Below are 22729 nucleotides of genomic sequence, written 5' to 3'. Positions count from 1 at the left end.
CTGCAGGTGAAAAACAGCAGTTGAGTTTGATTAATGTGCTGGTTGTTAAATGATGAACCAATAATCAACTTCTACACTGATCTGAGAGTTGCAGATCTTCCCAAGGTCCTTTCAAGGCCATCTGGTCCAGAATTTGTCCCAGCCTCGGGAAAATTAAAACACGATATCCGTATACACTCACACTGAAGAGCCCTGTGGACCCATATCTAGAGCAACACTCAGCAGCAGTCAGTGTAGGATTTCAGAGCCCTGTTGCATGGTGGAAAATAAACAACAAAAAAGACATTCAGCAACTCACTTCTCTTGCATGGTAAACACATCAAAACAGCCGTTTGCCAGCATTTGGTCCAGCATTGCCAGGAGAGGCACAGACACCCTGATGAAAGAAAGCAATTTAACAATGTAAATACACCTCTTGGCATACAGATACACACTATTTTTAATTAGAAGTAAAAAAAGAAACTTCCTATCTACCTACACTTATTTAAGTTAGAATTCTAATTTACACAGAGAAGGGTTGCTGGGTAACTTCTGTGTTGGCTAAATCACCCTCCTGGCTGAGAGAGGGACATTCCGTTACAGCCAACAGGAAAAATCCTAATTAACAACACGCCTGGTTTAAACTTGCAGGGTCCTGAAAACACAATTAACAGTAGTAGAAAATATTAATTTCTTTTCTAGTACATAAACAACATATTCCACAAAATGTATCAGAAGTTACAGCACCTCCTCGCTACAGGTAGTAACCAAATGAACCAGCACACAACCTGTCAGCTGGAATAACTATGGTTATCTTTTCTATATCAACAGCTGAGACAAGAAACAAAATAAAAACACAAGAAAACTGAAAATTCTATTAATAGGTGTGGAGTTTCTTCCCCTAAGGAATATTTTCTACTTTGCTTGTTTGATAAGTGAGGCTTAGAGAAATTAATCTCATTATGCAGGATGGGTCACTTTGACAATCTTCACAAGAACATTATGCTTCAAGTATTTGTGGAAAAAATGCTACCTAAATGAAATGCAGATGGGATGACACTGAAAAGTGCATATCTGCAATATCACATGCTGTAAAAACTGGTGCTTATCACATTATGTGCAATACTAAACTATGGTGAACGCAAAATATTCTACCAGCACACCTTTGTGATACCTTTTACCAAGGGCACTGCTATGCCAAACAGATGCATTTCAGCAAATTTAGATGGCTCAGATATATTCCACCCAGGTGTATAAAAAGAGATGTGCCACACATCTGACTTCAAAGAGTCCTGCTGTGAAAGACAAAAAGCGACAGCGACCCGTTACCGGTCATTCCGCAGGTTGTCCTCAAAGACCTTCAGCAGCGTCTCACAAAAACTCTCCATAGCGCTGGAATCATTCTGGATGCTTTTCATGTAGTCAAAAAGGCTCTGGGCAGAGTATCTGAGCTGCAACAGAAGGAACCTCACATGAATGCCCAGGGGACAAATGCCGACTACGCAGAAGGACTCCTCCCCCCCACCACCTGAGGTGTGCACCTGCACCGTGAACATGTTCCTCCAGCACCAGCCACGTGCATAAATTCACTAACACTATTTGACAGCAAGGTGTCTATTTTACTTTTCATTAATCCTTTTTCAAGGAAAGAGGTTTTTTTCCTTTTTAAGTTTGGCCATTGTAGGAAAAAAGACCACATTAAAGGTTCGTTATTTTCTTTCTCTTAAAATAAACCACCTCCAAACCGCTGTGATTATCCTGCTTTACTTCAAATAATAATATTGTTATGGCTCCGAAAGAGAAAGAGTACACAACAAGTTCAAGAGGTAATATTTGTTAAACAAGCTGATGTAACCGAATGCCGGGAAGCTCTTGAGCACATGGTGCAGGGCCACACAAACACTTGGGTTAAAAATTCAAAACAAGGCAGAAAGAATGACTCTTGGTGTAACTCTCTGAGGTTCATCAGCTCGCTGAGGACAATGGCAGAAGGAGGTTTCAGTGTCTATGTTCCAGGCTCTAGAAGCAACCCATGCAGCTCACGCCTGCTGTCCTGGTCCCAGCAGCACTTGTCAGCCCAAGCATTTGGTTCTCCTCCCCCTGACCTTCAGTGTGGGAGGGGAGGAGGCTCTGCAGGTTCCCCCCCTCCCCTTTCCTTCAGGAACCTCCTTTTCCTGTGGGATCTGTGCCCCCAGCACCCAACAGCACACCCTTGAGCAGCAGGACGAGGACTGCCACGGGTAGCATGAACATTACTCCTAGTGCTAAGGTTCTCCATTTCTGGGAGAGGTAGGAATTTGGGTTTCCAGGCTCACCTTTTAAAATATTGACTTCCCTTGAGGATGAGAAGAAAAATATGTGGGGTTTTGTTACAGAAACTACCTCGAAAAAAATATTACATCAAAGATAAACATAATAGAATCACAGACTGGTTTGGGTTGGAAGTGACCTCAAAAGCTCATCGAGTCCCACCCCCCTGCAGTGAGTAGGAACATCACCAACTATAGCAGCTCACTCAGAGCTCCATCCAACCTCCCCTGGAATGGTTCCAGGGATGGGGAAGTGACCACCTCTCTGGGCAGCCTGGGACAGGGGCTCACTGCCCTCAGTGTCAAAAATTTCTTCCTTCTCTCCAGTCTAAATCTCCCTCTTAGTTTAAAATCACCACCCTTTGTCCTGTCCGAACAGGCCCTACTAAAAATTGTCCCCATCTTTGTGACAGGCCCCTTGAAGCCCTGAAAGGCCACCACATGAAGGTTCATCAGTCCTGCTGGGACTCGAGTCACTTAGGGAAGGAGGGGCTGGTTAGATGGTGTCTCCCTACAAGAAACTAGCTGGCAATGAAGGGGGCTGTGGGAAGGGTAGGGGGGGCACAGCAGTTCTGAAGTAACTTCTTTCCGTTTTAGTTGCAAGCGTTAAATAATTTTCTGTTGAGTAAGCAATCCTACTCAGGGGAGATCTTCTCTCTGAAGCTCATACAGAGCATTTTGATAGCTCGTTCAAAGGTGCAATCAGTTCCCTCTGACTGGCCTTTTTATCAGGAAGAGAAAATACTGAACTGAGCTGAGTACGGTTCTTTTGTATGCCAAAAGTAACTCTGGGCTGAGTATAAACTGTATCCTTACACCAAAAGAATTTAAAACCTGATTAATTATTGCATTTTACCCTTTAAAACAATCTGTGCCTATAAGGCCATTACAAACAAAGAAGAAATATTTTGTCCTAATACCTCACGCTCGCAGAGATCAAGCACAAGCAGAAAACAGGCTATGTCCGAGTCAAGTCTCAGGAAAAGATCTTAAAATGTGTATGGCTAACCACGCAACTGCCACTACTGTTTCTTTTGTTTATTAAACTACCTTGCAGATCTTGCACCTTTTTTGAAGAAAACTTAATTACTCAGTGCTTTTCCTGCAGATTTAAATGACTGAAAAGGCAAGAACAGGCACGAAAAAAAGGTCAAGCATAGCTACTTGTAGGATCTTCCAAAGCTGTGCAAAACCAAGACAGAGTAGCAGGATAATCTGAAAAGCTGTATAATGAAGGCAGCATTTCTTCATTAGCAAGGAATTAAATAATGCAGAAGTCCAGATGTGGGTAAATCATCACATAACTGCTTGGGAGATTAAAAAATGGGGTATTTTCTATATCGTCAGCACAGATCATACGAACTTTACTCGAAGAAACTCCAATATAACAAAATAACATTACAGGAACAGGTCAAATCCATATTTCCTCCTCAGGTGAATGTTGCTTTTTTCCAAGATAACCTCTGAGGACAGTATCTCAGCTCTAACCCTAACTGCTTATGAGTATTTGCAGAGAAAAGCATTTCCAAATTTCTTCCTCATCTAAACAGAACACAGAATTCACACTCTATCCAATGTGTGACATTTACCTTTCCCTCGGGTTCCATGAGGACTGGGAAAGGAAATTAGGAGGTTAATGGGTTGGAACTGGGACAGCCTTGGATAAGAATTTAAGAGGAGGCCTGAGAATGACCTTGTTCTTAATTAACATAGTGAAACCAGGGTCTGCCAAGACCTGACTCTCCCATCATTTAAGCCAATAGTAGATACTTCAGTGATAGGCAATACCTGATAAGGCCAACAGTGTTCAAAGGGACCATTCATCTGGTGATAAAATTAAAGTCCCAAGGATTTCCCTCCTGAATCAGGGGAAAAGTATGAGGAAGTGTAGCTACATCAGGAGGAGAAGCCAATTACAGCTCTGGACAGGTCTGTGGTGTACAAATTAAGGTGTCTGTACAAACCTTCATCAAATTGTTTCCTAATCAGCTTGTTGCAAAACTGAAGAACAGGGCTTCTAAAAACACTCTGGAGGCAACACATGGGACTGATAAGGTCAAAAGAAAACCAGGTTAGGTATCCAGTTTGTAACAGAGCATATAAAATCTCAGCTATTGTGTGGATGCCCAATCCACACAAGGGCTCTGGTTCTTACTCTGCAGTACTGTCTTGGACAGACACGATGAGAAAGCCAGTGGAGCATGATGAGAAAGGAGGAGCCTGTGCTGAAGCTGATCAGTAGGCTGACATACCCCAGTGGTTGTCAGACTCCCATCTAACCTGTCTCCTTGGACCTCAGCAACATTCCGTCCTCTGCACCCAACACACCACAAATGGAAGTCAAGTGAGTGAGTACTGGGAAAGCAGGGATGAAATCCTGCGTGCAGGTAACTGCTAAAGGCTCCAGTTTTCACAGAAGCCTTTCAGCAGAGCAAGACCCACACAGGGAGTCAGAGCACCCCTGGAACGCCTGCTGATGGAACCCTGTCACGCTCAATAAACAACACGGGGTTTGGGTCATTTCTAACCCTGACACATTTACAGCACTGAAGCAGCAGTAGCCTGTTTTCCCAGGAACTTTAGAAAAAATTGCATATCATTGAAATTTTAGCACAAGTGAAACCTCTCCCTTGTTTTACTTGCAACACTCCTTTTAATAAATTGAATCTTCAGAGGCCAGTAACTCTAAGACTCAAGTCAATGATATTTTTTGAGAAGAATACTGTAATTCACACTATTTTCTTCGTTAAAAAGAGAATGCTACAAATTATTCTCAAGTGTATTTTGCTCAAGAATTGTCAACCAAGAAAACTGCATTTAGGGTCTGTTCCTTTCAACCAAATATGCATTAATTTGCATACGATTTGCCACAGTAACCAGATGTTTCAGATCATCATCTACAAACGTCCCAACATTTTCATTTGTAAAAAATAACACAGCTGGTTCAAGGCCCAGTATTTGCTCCAAATGGTCCATACAGTCATAAACATCACTGGCAAACAATGAGTCCATGTTGAGGAAAGTAAAACATAAATTTTACCCTGTATTTGGCACATAGAGAATGTTGACATCCATCTACCACAGACTGCCTTTACTTTTCATCAGGTGCTTTATATAATCACCCTTCATTGGACAGTTTTGGAACTTGCTGCTCCAACTGTTACAGGTCTTTGGCCTCTCATGCTGGAATTCTGGTACCGGCCTGGGAGAAAACTTTTAATATTCGAAACGAGTTGTTGCAAGATTTTACTTAAAATTTCTGTAACATTTTAAAACATAATTTTCAGTCTTTGGGGGGGGGGAGGGGAATCACAGGACATTCTGTGCTTTCCCAAAATGTTAAATGCAGTGTAGTTCAACAATAATGAAATTATATCAAAATTATATCCTGACCCCTGAAACTACAGGGTTTGTGAACTGGAGAAAGAACACCATTGTATAGTTCTGATTTCCATATACTGAGAGGATTTTTATATGCAGCCATAAGAAATATGCATCATTGTGGGCCAGATATATAATTAGAAAATTCTTTTACACAGAGAACATGCCCTTTGAACCAAGGCAATGTAGCAGAATGCCAAATCCCAAAGGGAATGACATCTTCTGTTTTTCCAGATCACTTCAAATGCTTGAGCTCAAATTCTTTCAGCAGCCATGCTGCCACCACAACGTTTCTGAGATACCCCACACAGCTAATTTCAGAAAGTCTTTTTAAAAAGCAAAACAAAGAGCTACTCTTGCTAAATTTACTGCAGAGCAATTTTAACTATGGAAAAATAGCCACTGACCACTGAATTACAATGGACCCTTTCTCCTGCTAATTCCCCAAGATGACTTAAAGTCAAACTGACATTTGAACTCAGATTATCTTGCAGTACACAAGACTCTTCTAACTTTCTAACTTCTACGTCCACGTGTGTATGTGCTTACATTTTTACGTAAGAGAGGGAAGAAAGGAGAGACTACAAGAGCACACACAGGTTACTGCAAGAATACATCCCTGAATAATCCTCCTTTACCCAAAATTTTAAAAATCTGCTTCTTTCATATGGATTTAATAGGAACAGTTCTTCATTTTTCTACTGATGTTTTAAATCAGACCCTGGATATTCAGCAAAGAACACTACAGGCTTTGATAGAATAGTTTGAAACACAAGTCATTGTAAGACACATCAATTCTAGTTTATATAGCACATTTTAAGTACTAAATGTCATTCACCACACTCTGTATAATCCCCCGTGTAAGTACCCTATCTTTGAGCCTCCCTTGCACTTCTATCTGGCTCAAAAGAGAATTAGGTCATCTTCTTTCTAAATCTAAAGCCCCCGAGAATATTTTAACCGGAACAAGCCTTAAGCATTAAAGAAAAATGTGGGGTCACAGAAAGTTAACATTTCAAAATCTTATTTTGAAAACAGTACAGAAAGTTTCCCTTAAATATACTGGCAGTTGGTAACAAGGGACAGGAGCTACAAGTAACATAACTGTTTACACTTTTCAAAACCAGGCACAACCAGAAATTTTAAAAGAAAAAAATCAATATTAAAATGTTGAGTATGAATTTTCCTCTGACCTCAGTTAGCAGTCACAACGTCTGTTTCTCCACAACTTTCTTCCCTTTTTATACTTTATATGAATAACTTTGGTTTTGGTGGAGCCTCCTATAATTAACTGTGTTTGACTGAAAGCTGAATTTCATGTGGACGTCTGCTATTAAAAAAAATCTGTTAAGAGTTACATCATCTAGCCAATAGTTATTGTCACAACCCAATAAGCATATGTTTTCAAAGTTTTAAAATAGCCATTGCTATATAATTAGCTGCCGGTTTAGAAACATGGTTTAAAGACATGAGGCTGCACAGACACCAAACTCTCCACTCCGTGAAACCCCAAGGCTATGGACATCTCTTGATCCCATGGCACCAGACAAAACCCATCATTCAGGCGTATTCTGAACAGCTCATGGTAAGACTGAAAAGTGAAAGACATGGGAGACAAGCTCTAAATTATTATCTCTTTCCTTCTGTGAACCCAGCAGGAGCTGTTCTCTCTCCTCAGAAACTGTGTTTCCTGACACTCAGCACTTTTCTACCAGCTTTCTTAATTAGAGGCGGCAATCTTAATTGGAAACACTCTTAAACGCGGTTGGGGTGCTGACTCTTGACCCCCTCCTTCTGTTACAGGACCACTGCAATTTAGAGATTTAACTGGCAGTCCAGAATATTCTGTTACGGGTCTGGTATTTCCCTGTGGTGTCACACTGAACCTTGTCCTCAACCCAACAGTTGTTTTCCTTTATGTGACATCTTTGGCTACATCAAACAAAAAAAAACAGTTGGAAGACAAATATCTTGAAACCAAGAATTCTGAAACTAGCAACACAAGCTGTAATATAAGGACAGAAGGATACATTTAAATTAGAATAAAGTCTGGAATATTTTGGCAGCATAACAGACTACCACCACCAGTGATAAAGGCACTGTTCATGCACAGAAGAACGAAATACAGACTGTAACTCTCAGAAGATTCAGACAGACATTTGAATGATGTTTCTTCGTAATGTCACTTCTGGCATCTCTCTGGTACTTTTATAGAAAGTGTATCAAAATGAAAAAAAATAGAATCTGAACATAGTTTAACACATACTGAAAACTACTAGTTAACACCATGCATCAGGTTACAGATGAAAACAGGCATGCACCTCACTGAAAAAAGAGCAGTCCCCTGGCATTAGGAATCACAACATTTAGCTGCACAGCTCTTCTTTCGTTAACAGCTTGGAGGGGTGAGCAAATAAACTGAAGAGTTGACCCAACAGGCTGGAACATTCATGTTCTACCAGGCCAGGAAATGAGAAACAAAGTGTCCTTACCCCTTGTTTCCTCCATGCTCAGTAAAGTCAAGAAGGTAATACTTTTAAAGAGGAAAAACACAACATTCATCAGGTTTAAAAGTATGACTTGATTTCTTTAAAAACTCTTGCATCTGAACTTCTTCCAGGAGTAACTTTCTTACCGTTGTCTCTGTTAATCCACCGACGGACACCGAGAGACCCAACAGCACATAGTACTGGTAGGTTGGCAAACCCAACAGCTGGCTGATTCGAGGGAAGGCTTCTGCTGCAGCATTCCAGTTTAGAGTCTCTTTCTCTGACCTGGGGAAAAGAAAAAACAACCTTGTATATGTGCACTGCTTTTCTTCTCCATACATTCCTCTGATAGCTCCTCATCCTCAAGCAGCATGCCAGAGAGAAAGTCTCTGAGTTACCTAAAAATCAAATTAATCATTGCTCTTTAGGCATATGGGGTAAATATAAACCAAAACTTCAGCTGCTGCCAGTAAAGTGAAGCAATCTTCAAGCCTTTGTTCTGATTCAGATAAGGGATTTGAACCAGTTTCCTTTGCACATACACTTTTCACTATACCAAGAAAAAAAGTTCTCTTTCTTGTATTCCATCCCAAGTTCCCTCCCACCAACAGCTATTCAACAACTGACACAAGGACAGATCTACCCCAGGAAAAGCTGACACACATAGAACCCAACTAGCAGACAGCACTTTGAGTTGCAGGAGGCTGGGATTCTGCTGAACAAACAGAACTGGGATACAAAGTTGGATGCTCCTCATCCAAATCAGATATTATAATCACCATTCAGGAACGAGTTGCTCTTACTCTTGCTTTAACTTGAAATTCTATCTCAAAAACTACTGCACCCAGAGCCTGGTTAAAGTATGCACCTTTCACTGCTTCAGGATATGTTTTTCAATATATTACCTCGGAAAAATCCTCTCTAGCTCTTCTCGATGAGGTATGTGTGGAATTGGAGGGTTGTCAAAATGTAAGAGAGTCACGAACACAGATCCTGCATGAGCTCGAAATTTATCTATTTTTTCAGCTGACTGTTGAGCCAGCCAGCACATAATCTGTTTGCAGCTACAAAGAAGAAAACAATCACATAATTTAATCAGGAGAATGTGAATCGGGAAAACTTGTATTTAAATTGCTTCAACAATATCAAAAACATCTTGCTATGAAAGTTTAACTCTTAGTAATGAAAATAAAAATTACTTGAGACATCAACATGGTGACAGAATCTTTAAAGCTTTATCTTCCATGGATCAATCAAAAAACCATCATGATGTTAATATTACACAGTGATCATGTACACATTCATCTAACCATTGGGCATGCAGTGTCTGTAAACCAACAGCATTATTAGGAAAGTTTTGCTGCAACTCAAGCTATGCTTAAAAACTGCCTTTTTTTTAACTATTGGGAGCATTGTATCATGAAATTCAAAATCAGAAGCTCAGTGTAAATTAGCCTTGTTTTGTAAATGATCTTTTTTTTAGTATTTTCTTACTAATAATTCCTCAAAGACAACAGAAATGAATACAAACTCATCTCCACATTTTACACTCCAAATTAATGATGCAATACTCTGGGTGAGCAGGGAAGCTTGCTTTCTATTGAAGTGAACAATACTGGCAAGCTCCCCAGTGGTGGCAAGTACAGACCAAATCTCCCAGGTGTGCTGTGTTGCAAAGCTGGGACTGCCACCCAGATTCTCTCAGGTTACTCTCTGAAAAACATGCAATATTCTCAGCATCTGTATGGGTGTAAGCTTGGGGCACCTCTAGCAGAAGTTCTGTCACACTCAGTAAAGGAGGAAGTTTGCAATATATAAGCAATGCTTTCTTGTATGGACCAGAATGTACTTGTAAGAGAGAAGAGACAAAACCAGTACAATTAGCATTACATGTTGGCATTCATCAACTCCACTTCACTCTGAACCAGCAGAAGTGTCACTTGCATCAAACTTGTCATAGCAGCTTCACGTACCCTGTTGAAACAGAGATACACTGGAGTAGTTACATCACTATTTATTTAAATAAACACATCAGCAGTCAAGTTAGATGGCAAAAATTCAAAATAGTGAAAGCGTTGGCCAGCTGTCATATTTTGGGAGGAAGAGGAGCGTGTACCCCCAAGCCCCATCCTGTGAAGCGAACCCCACATTTCATTGAGGGTGCAACAGTCACCCTAATTTACAGGCAAGTCCCCTGCCTTACCATCTTATTTTTTATTCCAGCCAGAAGTCATCTGGTTATTCTTTAACTTAAGAATGTTAAAACTGGTACTTATTAGTAATATCTAGTGTGCAATTAGATGTATTTAAATTTTAGTGCTTTATCTGCATCAAATCACCTTCCAAAAAGGCCAATCCACATTCTGTCATTAAGATATTTAAACACTGTGTCATATTCTTGTAAATTTTCAGTTCCAACATTAAAAAAAACTGCAACTCAGAATGGTTTAAATCTCTGTGCTAAATAATAATTAGTTTTATGGGGAAAAAAAAATGAAATATTTGAAAAGATACACCTGCCTGTGAAAAGAAATGCTACTGTTTCCAGTTTCCAAAACAAGCTGAAAGTAGTTGCCTATGCAATTTAAAACTGTGGGGGACATTCGTTATAATGGTAAAAAAGTAAATTATATAATTTTTTCCTAAGTAGCTTAATACAAGATTGGCAATCTTTCATCAAATATGCTTTCCTTGCTTTTCATATAGTATCTGACTAATAGATATTCACATCTAACACCTGTAGACAGATTGGACGAGTCCCAGCAAATAAGCTGTCAAAAGAAATGTAAAGTTTGCATACGGAAAGAAAAGTTGGTTAAACTTTCCCACGATTCCATTAAAGAAAGACAAAAATTACACAGCAAAGACAAGGCCTCTCCAGAGACACGGCAGTTCTCCCCATATCTTTCCATCTTACTCAATGGTTTAGAAGAAACAGAACGAGAAAACATTAATATCTGAAAGGCCACAAAAGTGTTTAGCAGCCAACAGTTTGCTATGAGAAAGGATTCCCCTTCCCCCTTTAATTTACATGGTTCTTGACTTGACTTTGGCTGGCATTGCCAGAGAAGCTTAAAAAGAATCTGGCGCTCAGAGCACATTTGAATTTTAATAGGTGTTGGGAATTTAACTTCCTCATGATTTCTTTGAAAATTTCCACTTTGTAGAGTTTTGTTTTGTTTTTAAATTAAAACATAGACAGAAAAATAAACAACAGGTATGGGGAACTTAAGTGAGAGCTGTCAGATGTGGGAGTTAACTTGAATACCTAATTATAGTTAGCTGAGTTCCTATCTACTTCAGTATCTCACCTACTTCTGAAAGCAAACACCTTAACACCTCTTCCCGTTCTCTGCTCCTCACCCTGCAAGGTTGCTCTGATATTTTCTCTCAGCTACACCTGCCTCTCTCCTGTGTTACTACATGCTCTGACCAGAGAGCCATTCACCTCTGGCTGAGGAAGGAGGAGAGGAAAAGCCAAGCTCCTTCTCCCCTTGTACAAGATGGAACGACCTGCCCATGATCCTTACTAGTTTGCATCCTTGTTTCCTCTTCTAAGTCTGAGCTGTTAAACATGCCTACTTTTCTCCGATTTCTTGTCCCGAGTTGTTATTTCCCTGTCATGTGACAATTCTAGCAACCAGTACTGAAGGCTGAGGAGCTGGATATCATTACACAAAACAAGAAAGACACAAACACACAAATATTAACTTAGGCTGATAGGAGTAGTCTGGATTATTGTAGTGAGGTCGCCTATAGAAACAAGACCAGTCAATCAAACAGTGCCCAAAACTAACACAGCACAAAATACTTCGTGCTGTAGAACTTACACTTCACTTTCTGTTCAAAGACAGAGTAGTTATAAATAACTATTGCAGCAAGTTGTAAATAACTATTGCCACTCATGCTGGAACCAATGAGATCCTGGTGACGGACAAAGACTCGCTAGAGCACAAGCACTGAAGTTTGACAGCAGCAGAAACTACACATTGTAGTTTCTGCACAAATTAAAAGGAAATTATATTTCATGTTCATATACTACTGTTGAAATCACCCTTCAAAGTAGAGGATAGTGACTGAAAAAAAATGTCTAAACCAGTTATTGCATGCAAACACTCTGCAAGGATACGACTGAAAGTAAACACCAAAACCCTTCATGTGACCCAGCACTTCAGGGACAAGAGCTTCTTCAATAAACTAGGAAAATAAGGAAATATTTTCAGCCAGCAAAATTATTTAATACCAGTACTTCTCAGGCACTTCCCCCTTCTTGCCTGGAATGTAATAAAAGCATAGCTGCAGCTGAACAACCAACAGGCTGTTAATTCACCAGCCCAAACACACATCTCTGTAGCCTGAGATTTAGTTGCCAGGCAGGTCAAATATATATTACCGTGTCATTACCATACCATACAAACTGTATTACCCATACTGTTAAACGGGGCTCATACTTTATGTATAGAATTGTAAGACAGTAAAATTAAGAAGTATTTGTCAAAACCAGTACTTTACTCAATTTCCAACAACTAACAGACAGATAAAATTGATTTATCACATTAATTTACTTAGTTTATGGCTTCTCTATACAAGGATTAATTGTTATTGCTCTTAGCCTTCTAAATAGCAAGAAAATTATCATCTAGGTTAAATATGCAGATAGTGGATTTATTCCTGAATTCTGAAATTTCAATACTTTTTATTAACAAGTATTATTTCAGGCTGGGCATATTTGTGGTCATAAATACATGCATAGAAGAACCCTGACAAGAGAGCTTGGATGTTTCCTTAGTGCTCGTTTGGTCTCTAAGATCCATATTTTACATGGTTTTCTCACCCTGTAACTACCTTGTGGAAGCCTACGGGATGAAGTGAATAACATAAAATCATCGTTGCTGTTCTGCCTACTGCATTCAAAGATTGCAGGAACTTCCAGTCAGTAAGTGATGTTACAACCCCTATTACACCTTTAGAAATGAGACACAAACCCAAAGAAGGACATAAGCCTTTAATAGTGCTTTGATTCATCAGCTTAGAAGTTGTCTGTTCAGATCTCTGCTACTGAAGGAATACAAAACATTTAGATGAATGCAATATTATACACTGAATCTTCTTTATATACTAAAGGAATTGTGAAGACTGAAGATTGTCACAAAAATATGACTCCTACAGACTTAATCTTGTAATTATTCTATAGATTTCACATTAGTAGATACACTTCTATAGACTTACGACTTAATTATTCTTGCAGTCTCCTAGCTAAAATAATTGAAAGCCTAAACTTAGAAAAAAAATAAGTAACACCACAGCACATTTATAAAGTTTTTAGTCCATCTCAGTCACTAGCCTTTAAAATTTGTCACTAACACCTTATGCAACTGCTCCCTCTCCTGGAAAAAAATCCCTACAACACGAAAGTACAATGGGAGAGTTCACCAATTAGGAGTAAATGTGAGATTTCCAATAAACAGAAGTAGTCTTTTAAAACTCTGAATTTTTTACAATTAAATACATTCCCGATACTCACTAGAAGAAAATAATGTCATTCACAAAAGCAGAATATGGCTGAACATCAGTTTAAAGCACAGCAGTCTCCATCTTCCTAACTTCTGAGGCAAGGGACAAATTCTTGTCAGCCATTCCTTTCACTTCCTACTTCTCTTTCCGCAGCGTATTTCTACCTACACTCACATCTCCAAAAGCTTGGATCTATCTATTTCTAACAGGTTTTGAAAAGACATGGGGTTTTAATCAGACTTCAAAGACGACAGCTAAGTAAGGCATCTTACCATCCTCCAACATCTCCTCGGCTGTCTGTGGTGTAGTCAGTTATCCCACTAAATAGTGTAGCATAAATCTGAGTAATGTTATCTTTGCAGACATAATCTTCCTGGGACCCTTCTCCCTTTACACCTACTGTCCAGCAAACCCTTTAAAAAGATAAGAAGGGAGGGAAAAACCACAACACCAGCAAGGAGAAACATTAAGATCATAGCTTTGTTCTGTTGCTTAACAAAATTCCCCAGACACACATTATTCTAAACACCTATAACATCTGCTACAAGCAGTAGGAAGAATATTTCTGAGCTGACAGTGTTCTATTTGACCTGAGTATTTCTGATCAGTGTTTAAAGGAACAATGGCAAGGGTAAAAACTCAACATATAAGCCATTTGTTTTAACAAAAAAGGAATATGCTTAAAGTACCTGTCAGTTCCTTAAAGAGCAAGGGACTAACACAATGTGCATTGAATTTGAGATTAACAAACTTATTTACACTGAAGACATGAGTTTTTTTCACTGTAACAGTTTAAGTGCATATATACTGTGGAACTATTAACACTAACTACATTGTGGCATACCAACATAGAAAACGCTCTTTTAGAGAAAAAGTACAGTTTCTTTAAACCAGCTCTTAAACCTTATTAAGAAAGTAGAAAAAACATATAGTCTTCCTCCTCACTACAGCCCACTAAATTGCAGCCCATGAGAAAGGTGAACTTTAAAATATACTCTAGCTAGTCAGATAATTGATTTTAAAAACCCCACCAGGCCATCAGTTTTACTCCATCCTCAGAGGTGTGAATACCCTCTGAATCCAAGATAGACTGAATAACAGAGATGCAGAGTCCCACACTAAAACTGTGTGTGTCATAGCATAACTGAATTCAAGAATCATGCTACAAACTCACAACAGAAAACACAATGAACAGAAGAAAGCTTCTAGAGAAAGAATTAGACAAAAATAGAGATGATAAACATACTCTGCAATTGCTAATATGGCATCGCTTCTGGATTCTGCAAAGCTCACAGTTGCAGGGGAAATTAAGGTAACTTTTTTCAAACCTTCTAAAACCTGGAAAAAAAAAAAAAAAGAGATTTAAATCCAGTGCATTACTTATGGTGTTAAATTTAGACACTGTATTAAAATGAGCTCAGTCACATATGAGAGAACCAAGCAGGCAACAGCGTTTGGTTTCTGACCAGGACATCTCAGCATGTCTCATTTTTCCCCTTGGACAAATGTTCCATAGCAAAGGTATAATTCAGTCTCTGGCTTTTCCATTACAACTACTAAAGCAGGACTAAACTTTAATTATTAGAATCTATGGCAAACTAAACTCATGATGCCCTTCTGGAGTTACTGTACATTAGAATCCAAATTCCTTTCACAAAGACCTTTAATTATGATCATTGTTATTTATTTGATTACCATCATAGGTTTCATTCAAAATACTGTGTGCCCTCTTCTCCTTACAATTACAGGCTCACCTGTTGGAGCCTGCCCTTTAGCAGAAATCTTGGAAGGGCCCCAAGAGCTCGTGAAAAGCCGCAGCGAATCATTTCCTCTGTGTTTTGTAGTTCTGAAATGTACTCTGTCACCAGCTCATCTAGAAAAAAAATACAATTGCAGAGTGAAAAGCAACTACCACAACATTATCACTATATATTTGACTAACAAAATAATAAAACAGGAAAAGATTCCCCAAACAGAGCAGCTAGAAAGCTTTATAATTCATTAAACTAAAATACAGAATATCTTTAATTTCCTACAGAAAAAAGATAACATTTTTACAAGGCTCATTGTTACATGAATGAATTCTTATTTTCTAAATATGAAGGCAGATTTTTAGACAGACTAATACTGGTCATTCAGAGAGAGAAAAGACAATGTTCCAAATTTTAAAAAGTTACAATGTTTTAAAAATCCAAAGAAGCAGCACAAAAAAAAAGAATAAACTGAAGTGGGCATGGAAAAAGAAGGCTCAAGAATAAGCAGAGTGATACAAAGAAGAAAACAAGGATGAATGAAAAAAAGAATAAAGTAATAAATCTATCTACATATTACCCCTGCAGTCTTTATTATAGATTCAACAGACAATACTTCCTTTACCAGATTTTTCAGCTACTCTATTAAACTCTTCTATAAAACACAGAGAAAAACAAGGAACTCCACAAAAGCTTCTAAGAACAATCAAGACAGCTGAAATAAATAAAAATCTGATGACATCATTGTGCCATTGCTTACTGTCATCTAAGTTTTAAATGACTGAGCAGTATTTGCTACAGGAAGAAAGAATACTTAAGAAACTACACATTAATCATAACTCATGACTGACTACTTTTTTTTTTTTTTTTTTTTTTTTTTAAATCCCTATGCAATCAACAAGCCTCAACTAGTTCCTGACACCGGGGAGCGAGGTCCCTGTCCAGAGGTTAGCAATACTTTCATATGAGCACACCTATTATTTAAAATCTTCCAAACCACTGGAGTGTAAGATAGTCTTGGGGCCATAAGAAGAGGCAGTGCTTAGGCAGCAAGATGATCTTAGTAAGACTATGACAGTCATCCCTTTGACTGATGCAAATTTAAGATTGACATTTTAGCCAAATGACATAAAATTAAGACATGACAACTAGCCAGCAAGCAGCTCTTTACTTGCAGCTACTTAGTAATTATCTTAGCAAGGGTAATGCAAATGTTAATATTCTTCTAAGAGTCTTCAGCTTCATAAAACAACATGGCTTATGAGGTGTCTACCATATTAATTCAACACAACCCATCCTGAAAGAATATTAAAAGGGAAAGTCATCAAAACCACACCGGAACATATTAAGACGGAAAAAAAATAAAACCAAGAAAAGATGAAAATAGAGGGGAAAAAAAAAAAAAGAAATGAAATCATTATTTTGTTAAGTATATGTAATTTCACTGCCATATTTAAAAAAGCAAGAACATAAATGCTGTTTTTCTTAAAATATCTATCTATACAATCCCACAGTCTTTCTCTGATGGACACAATACAATCTGATCTTGAAACAGAAAGGTCCAAGAAAACCAGTATAAAAATAGATGTTGATTCATATGCCCCTAACAAAAGTTTAAGCCTACCCCTGTACACTGATCCAAATCCAAACAGATGAGGTTTCATATGGACATTCACAAGAACTCTGGGTGTCCTTGCTGTCCTTTGCTTCTTATCCCTAACTAATTCTCCTTCAAGTCAGCCACAATCCCTGGCATGCAGTTTACCCAAATGTGTCTCATTTCATTAAAATCAAAGATTTGCCACAAACACATGTTCTTGGCTTCTTCATTTTACAGTATGGAGTAGAAAAACAATCTGGTTTTCCTAATACTCATTACTGCAGTGTCCTCTATTCACCTCCAGTCTAGAGCAAGCAAAACCCCTGAGATATTTCCTAGACTTTCAGTTGTTTTTATCACTCCTTCCTGAAGCATTTTAAGGTCCTTTAAAATTAGTGATGCTCTTCCCCGTTCAATACCTCCAAAGTGCAAGTCAGGTCCAGCCCAATATTTCTGCCTCTACTGTAAACATGAGTCATTACCCTGTAGAGCTGGATCAGCTTCTCCCTCTTCATTGATGTAATATTCATTACACAGCGCAGTCAGTGCAGAGATTGCAGACTCCTGTAACAAAGGCAAAACTGTGAACCTGATTTATTTACTAAGGTCATACTTTATGATAATTGTGCTTAAAATTAAAAGGTTAAGGAAAGAGAGTGGATTTTTACAAAAAAAGTCATTCCCTTCAGCTACTGACATTTACACCCTTTTTTCTTTCTTCCAAGCAACAGTATGGGTTGGTAGGAATCTTTAAAGGTCATCTAGTCCAACCCCATCTGCAACTAGATCAGGTTGCTCAGAGCCTTCACATTCTAAAGAGAATGATTTTCACTTTAAACTCATGAAGTTACTTTGGAATAATATACTGTATGTCAGAAAAAAATATTACTTTTCAATTGTCTTAAGCATTGCCCTTAAGATTACTTCTGACTAAAATATAAACAAAAATCAAGTAAGAATTGACATTTACTAAACATACTTGGCTCAACATTAATAAATGTTAACTAAACAAATCAAAATTCTCTAAAGCCTTTAATTAAGCCTTCTAAGCTAGGTTTAGAAGTTCCAGTTATAAGACATAGGAACTCTTTTAATAAATTGCTAATGCCAAAAGAATATTCCAAGAATACAAATTTCATCTTTTAATTTTCTTCAGTGATTTGGATACATTCTAGTCAACTCTGTCTTCCAAGGAAGACTTTAAAAGATGAGCTGCCAGATACTTGCTATGGCTTTTTATCTTATTTTTAAAACTTAACAGAATGAACACAATATGTATATTCCAATTGTCTCAAAGATGGTTATAAGCTCTAACAGGTCAGACAAAAATCATCTCTATAATTTAGTAGAGCCTTTAGGAGCCCAAGATCAAACTCTCATGGTATTACTTGGGAAAATTAAGGCAAATAACTGGAGGTCTTAAGATTATGTACACAAAATAGCATGGAAGATACATTAATGGATTTAATATTCAAAATTAGAGTAGCTCGAGAGCACAGTGAAAGGATTTGCAACAGAGTTTAATGGAAAATTTAAGCACGTTGTCCTGAATAACCCTGGTTGGTCACACCAATATTCTCACTGTTAAACACTCTCTCAGTACATCAGGCCCGAGGACGTCATCCAGAGGTTCTTTTTAATTCTCACAAAAGTTCTGACACTACCAGAACCAACATATCTTACACATATTAGCAGTACACCAAAAGAGGTGCAAAGTACCTTCTCAATGTAACCAATACCCAGCAGCTTTAAGAGGCCCAGCTGCTCAAGTATTAATCACAAAGGTCCCTTTGAATTTTGAGGAAACCAATTTTTTTTAAAAAATAAATAAAAACCCCTTCTTATCCATATAAGAAACAAACATTCAAAACCCAACTAGATTCCATGCGAAAGAAATATTTTTGCTTTCCATTGCATGGAAAGCAAAAACATTTCTAATTCTGTATTTAATATGACCATGTGAAGATGGAGAAATTATTGTACCTTTATACACTGTCGTGCAGTGCTTGAAGCAAGAGGGAGATTTCTTAGAGTGTCATTTATTAACCACTGCCAGCCAGCTGAAACAACAAAGAACATAAATGGTATTAATTTCTCTTACTTTCCGAAATTCAACATTCTCTGTTTTACTTTTTACAAAGACCAGCCATTATACATATTGACAGTATACATTATTTCCTTGATTTTCCAAAATAAACAAGGCTGTGATTCTCAGCTATTCTGGTTTGGTTTACAATGTACACAGTGAAAACACTGTGTCTAGTGATGCTGAAAATCTGACAGAAAAGGAAAAAAAAAAACACTTTACTAAACAGCTACAAAACAAATTTTCCAATAACATCATCATCTGTTGCAGTATTTGTGTATATTTTTTATATTTTTTTGTTAGGCCACCTGACCTTGCTAATCCTGTTACTTTGAAAAACATCAATTATTAGTACTTCAGCCTAAAGAATAACTACTATGATAATGGAAAGTTATTTAAAATATGACATACCGATTATTGGATCTCCTCTAAAGGGCATTCGTGATAGTGACAACTTTTCAATTAAGGTGCAGACTGTAAGAAAATAAATTTGATGACTGGATGAATTAAAAAAAAAAGTGACATTGCAGCAATTCTGAAAATACAACCACATCAAGTTACATTAGCATAATTTTAAACTGAAGAAAATTGGAAATAGAAGTCCAAAATATGTGAAATCAGAAATGTAAAGGAAATTACAGTTGATTCTTGCACACAGAAAAAGCTACCATGCAGTAATTGTTCTCTGACCTGCAGAACCATTGTTTGGTAGCACTTTTTTTCCCCTCTGCCACTTAGGGTGCATTTGTAACTATCAGTCACCTTTCTGTTTCTCTCTGGAGATGGTTATGTAGTATCACTGACAGTAAACTAACCTGGACAAGGATAATGCTACATCCACTGAAAAAAAACTAGTCAAATATATATGAAAGGTTTTTCTGCTCCTTATTAGGATTTTCTTGGACCTTCAGGGCGAGGCACCTGTTCACTGCTCAGTGCTCGGAGCTATAAAACTGGATGCACTTTTATTTCCTTTGATACTTGGAATATGACAAAAAGTCATTTTAATAATTAAGTCCTTATTATTTCAAATCTAGAAAATTAAATGAGTTTTAAGCTTACAAATGCAGTTTCAGAATAGTATTTTTTAGTGTTTCAAGGTCATTTGGGTGAACAGAGATTAACACAAGTAAACATGGCAAAATTTTACTGTACAACAGATGGACTGCATTGCTCAAATGAAAACTCATCACTTGGGGAATACAGCATCATTCACCTCCTGGTGACCAGTCCTAATACAACAGATTGGTATAGAACCACACTGTATCTGACTGCTTTAGAGTTGGTGGAAGGTTGATGGAGAAGAGAGAGAGAACAGAACAAGCTACTATATAATGCCACCTTTTTGGTTTTCTCTCCTCCCACAATTATCTTTAAATCTTTCTCTGGGCTGTGTACACACTTCATCATCTTTATTTATAATCGGCTTACTGGGCTCTACATGTACTCTAGAATTCAGTCCTCACTATGGTAATGTCACACAACCAGGCTCCCTGTGCTCCAACTCCAGTCAATATTGTATGTCAGCTTCTTTGTTCTCATATTTATTCAGAGACAAGGTTAAGTACAATGAGACTAAACCTAAGTCTCTAAGGAGGGTTCCTCCTTAGCTCTCTACGCTTGCTCTGTTGTGGTTGAGACCATCTTCATCATTAGACATGCAGGCAATCTGTGGAACATTTTCAATTCTTCTCTTATTCCACCTACACAGTTGTATCATGCCAAAATACTGTCACTGGTACTTCTCTAAAACTATGAAATATTCAACTGCTTAAAAGCTCAAACATACTACAAACCCCTAGCTATTCTTTCAGCCTGCATTATCACATCACAAGACTATGAACTCATTCAATGTCTGCAGAAATCCCCTTGTCCCCTTCACCCCTTCTATTTGCTCACTCTTCCATCGTGGTACTGAAACTCCTTTGCCCACTAAATCTGGATGGCTTCACTGCTTCAAAGATGGAATCTGCTATGTAGCATTTCGTTCAACCCCTGAGCAGGAAACTCAGGTTGGTATCATTCCCTTATCCATCCAGGCTACTTCCTGCAATACTCTTCCTTTTTCCAGTGGTTCTGTATATAAACATCTTCAACACCCCCGTGAACAACCCATCACCTTTTCTGTGATACTACCCTTTCCACAAACTTCAGATGTTCTTTACTCTTCACCTTTGCACACACAAGTATTAGATAAAATCATTATTCACCTGATGGCACCTGTCTTAAGGGACAGATCATAACTCTTCTGAGAGCAATCTGAAGTAAATCAGTAACCAAAACCCATCCAACCTTGAAGAAAGCTCACTGTGTGCAACAACAGAAGTAGAGAACGTGTGACATAAACCCAAAACCTATTTCCAACTCTTGCACTTACAGGGCTATTCACAACTGTGCTGGCAACCAACGTTCTGGTGTACCTGATCTTCTCACTGGCCTCTCAACTTTTAATTCTGTTAATTACTGCACATACTTTATTTATGCATTCAACACAAGATATGCAAAACAAACTAGAAAAAAGTAAACAGCAGAATTCATTACTACAAGTTCTCTGCTTTCACATCACAACCATGATACTCACCAGCTGGCCTCATCAGTTCTCCACCTAAGCCCCTGCAAAGAGAGAGAGCCTTCAGAGACCAACCACAGGCAATTGGACTGCATTGCCTAATGAGAAAAAGACCCTCAAAACCACTTCAGAATGAAAGCAGGTCATAAAATACCTACAGGTTTGTATTTCACCAATTCTAAAACACTTTTGAAATCAGATGTTGCCTTGACTTCAGCACAATTTACACAAAGCCTTCCTGAATATTTAACTTTCTTCTTGTAAATATGTGGTTCCAGTCTTTCTAATATTTAATGTGAATATTAAAACTGTCAAGTTCATTCTGCTTCTCTTCTCACATGTTTCAGAAGCATTCCACAGGTGTGGGACTTGTCACAGGACTTTTCAGTTATACAGCCTCTATGAGCTTCTGACTTCCACAGCTGAAAAGCAATTCCATGTGATTTTTAAACAAAATCTCCAACTCTGGAGCCTCAAACAGAAGCTTCACTTACCAGTTCCCACGTTCACATGGTTTAATTTCCTGGTGAAGTTCCTCACCCTTCTCTTCACACTCTCCTCCTCCGTCACAGCCCCCTCCCAGGTGATTTTGCATTCATCACCACCAACAAGGGGGTTAAAACTTCCAACACATCAGAAAAAGGAGAGAAACACATGGCTCGAGATGCTTCAGAGCCTCCTGAATTGTGTGTTACACAGGGATGGTCTCACCAGCTCAGATGTCAGGCTTCTCCAGCCCAGTTATCCTGTCTGAACATTAGGCCACTGGCAGCACTAGGATCAGGAGGTCTGAAACTTGGCAGAAAGGGCAGGAGGAAAATCCTCCTGAAATGGCAGAGCCTGTTCCCATTCTTTAGTGTCTCCTGTCCCTGGGCAGAGAGGTGTCTCCTGTCCCTGCTGAGCAATGTCTGCTGGTTACATGGGTACCTCCAAGGTGCTACCAGCACTTCTTGGAGTCTTCTGCTCAGTGTCACCCTCTGTGGCTTCATTTTTCCATTTTATGAACCTTTGACCTCTGCCCTTCCTTTGGATATTTCCTCCCTTACCTCCT

General features: G+C 38.4%; 1 protein-coding gene across 1 annotated transcript in view; it reads right to left on the bottom strand.

Annotated features, from left to right (window-relative positions):
• Positions 1-22729, bottom strand: part of TBCD (tubulin folding cofactor D) — a 116758-nt gene that overhangs the window by 6744 nt on the left and 87285 nt on the right. The window contains exons 23-33 of the mRNA XM_008938810.1: positions 21691-21722; positions 19521-19583; positions 19007-19083; positions 17506-17587; positions 15427-15545; positions 14919-15010; positions 13945-14085; positions 10049-10132; positions 9064-9222; positions 8305-8443; positions 299-376 (exon numbers count right to left, since the gene is read on the bottom strand). Coding sequence (XP_008937058.1) covers positions 320-376; positions 8305-8443; positions 9064-9222; positions 10049-10132; positions 13945-14085; positions 14919-15010; positions 15427-15545; positions 17506-17587; positions 19007-19083; positions 19521-19583; positions 21691-21722 — 1045 coding nt within the window. The 3' untranslated portion in view covers positions 299-319. The remainder of the gene's footprint in view (positions 1-298; positions 377-8304; positions 8444-9063; positions 9223-10048; positions 10133-13944; positions 14086-14918; positions 15011-15426; positions 15546-17505; positions 17588-19006; positions 19084-19520; positions 19584-21690; positions 21723-22729) is intronic.

The sequence above is a fragment of the Merops nubicus genome, unplaced genomic scaffold, assembly GCF_000691845.1.
Source record: "Merops nubicus isolate BGI_N331 unplaced genomic scaffold, ASM69184v1 scaffold18734, whole genome shotgun sequence".
In the NCBI taxonomy this organism is placed as follows: Eukaryota; Metazoa; Chordata; class Aves; order Coraciiformes; family Meropidae; genus Merops; species Merops nubicus.
The sequence above is the reverse complement of the archived record's forward strand: the minus strand, read 5'-3'. Positions and strand labels throughout refer to the sequence as shown.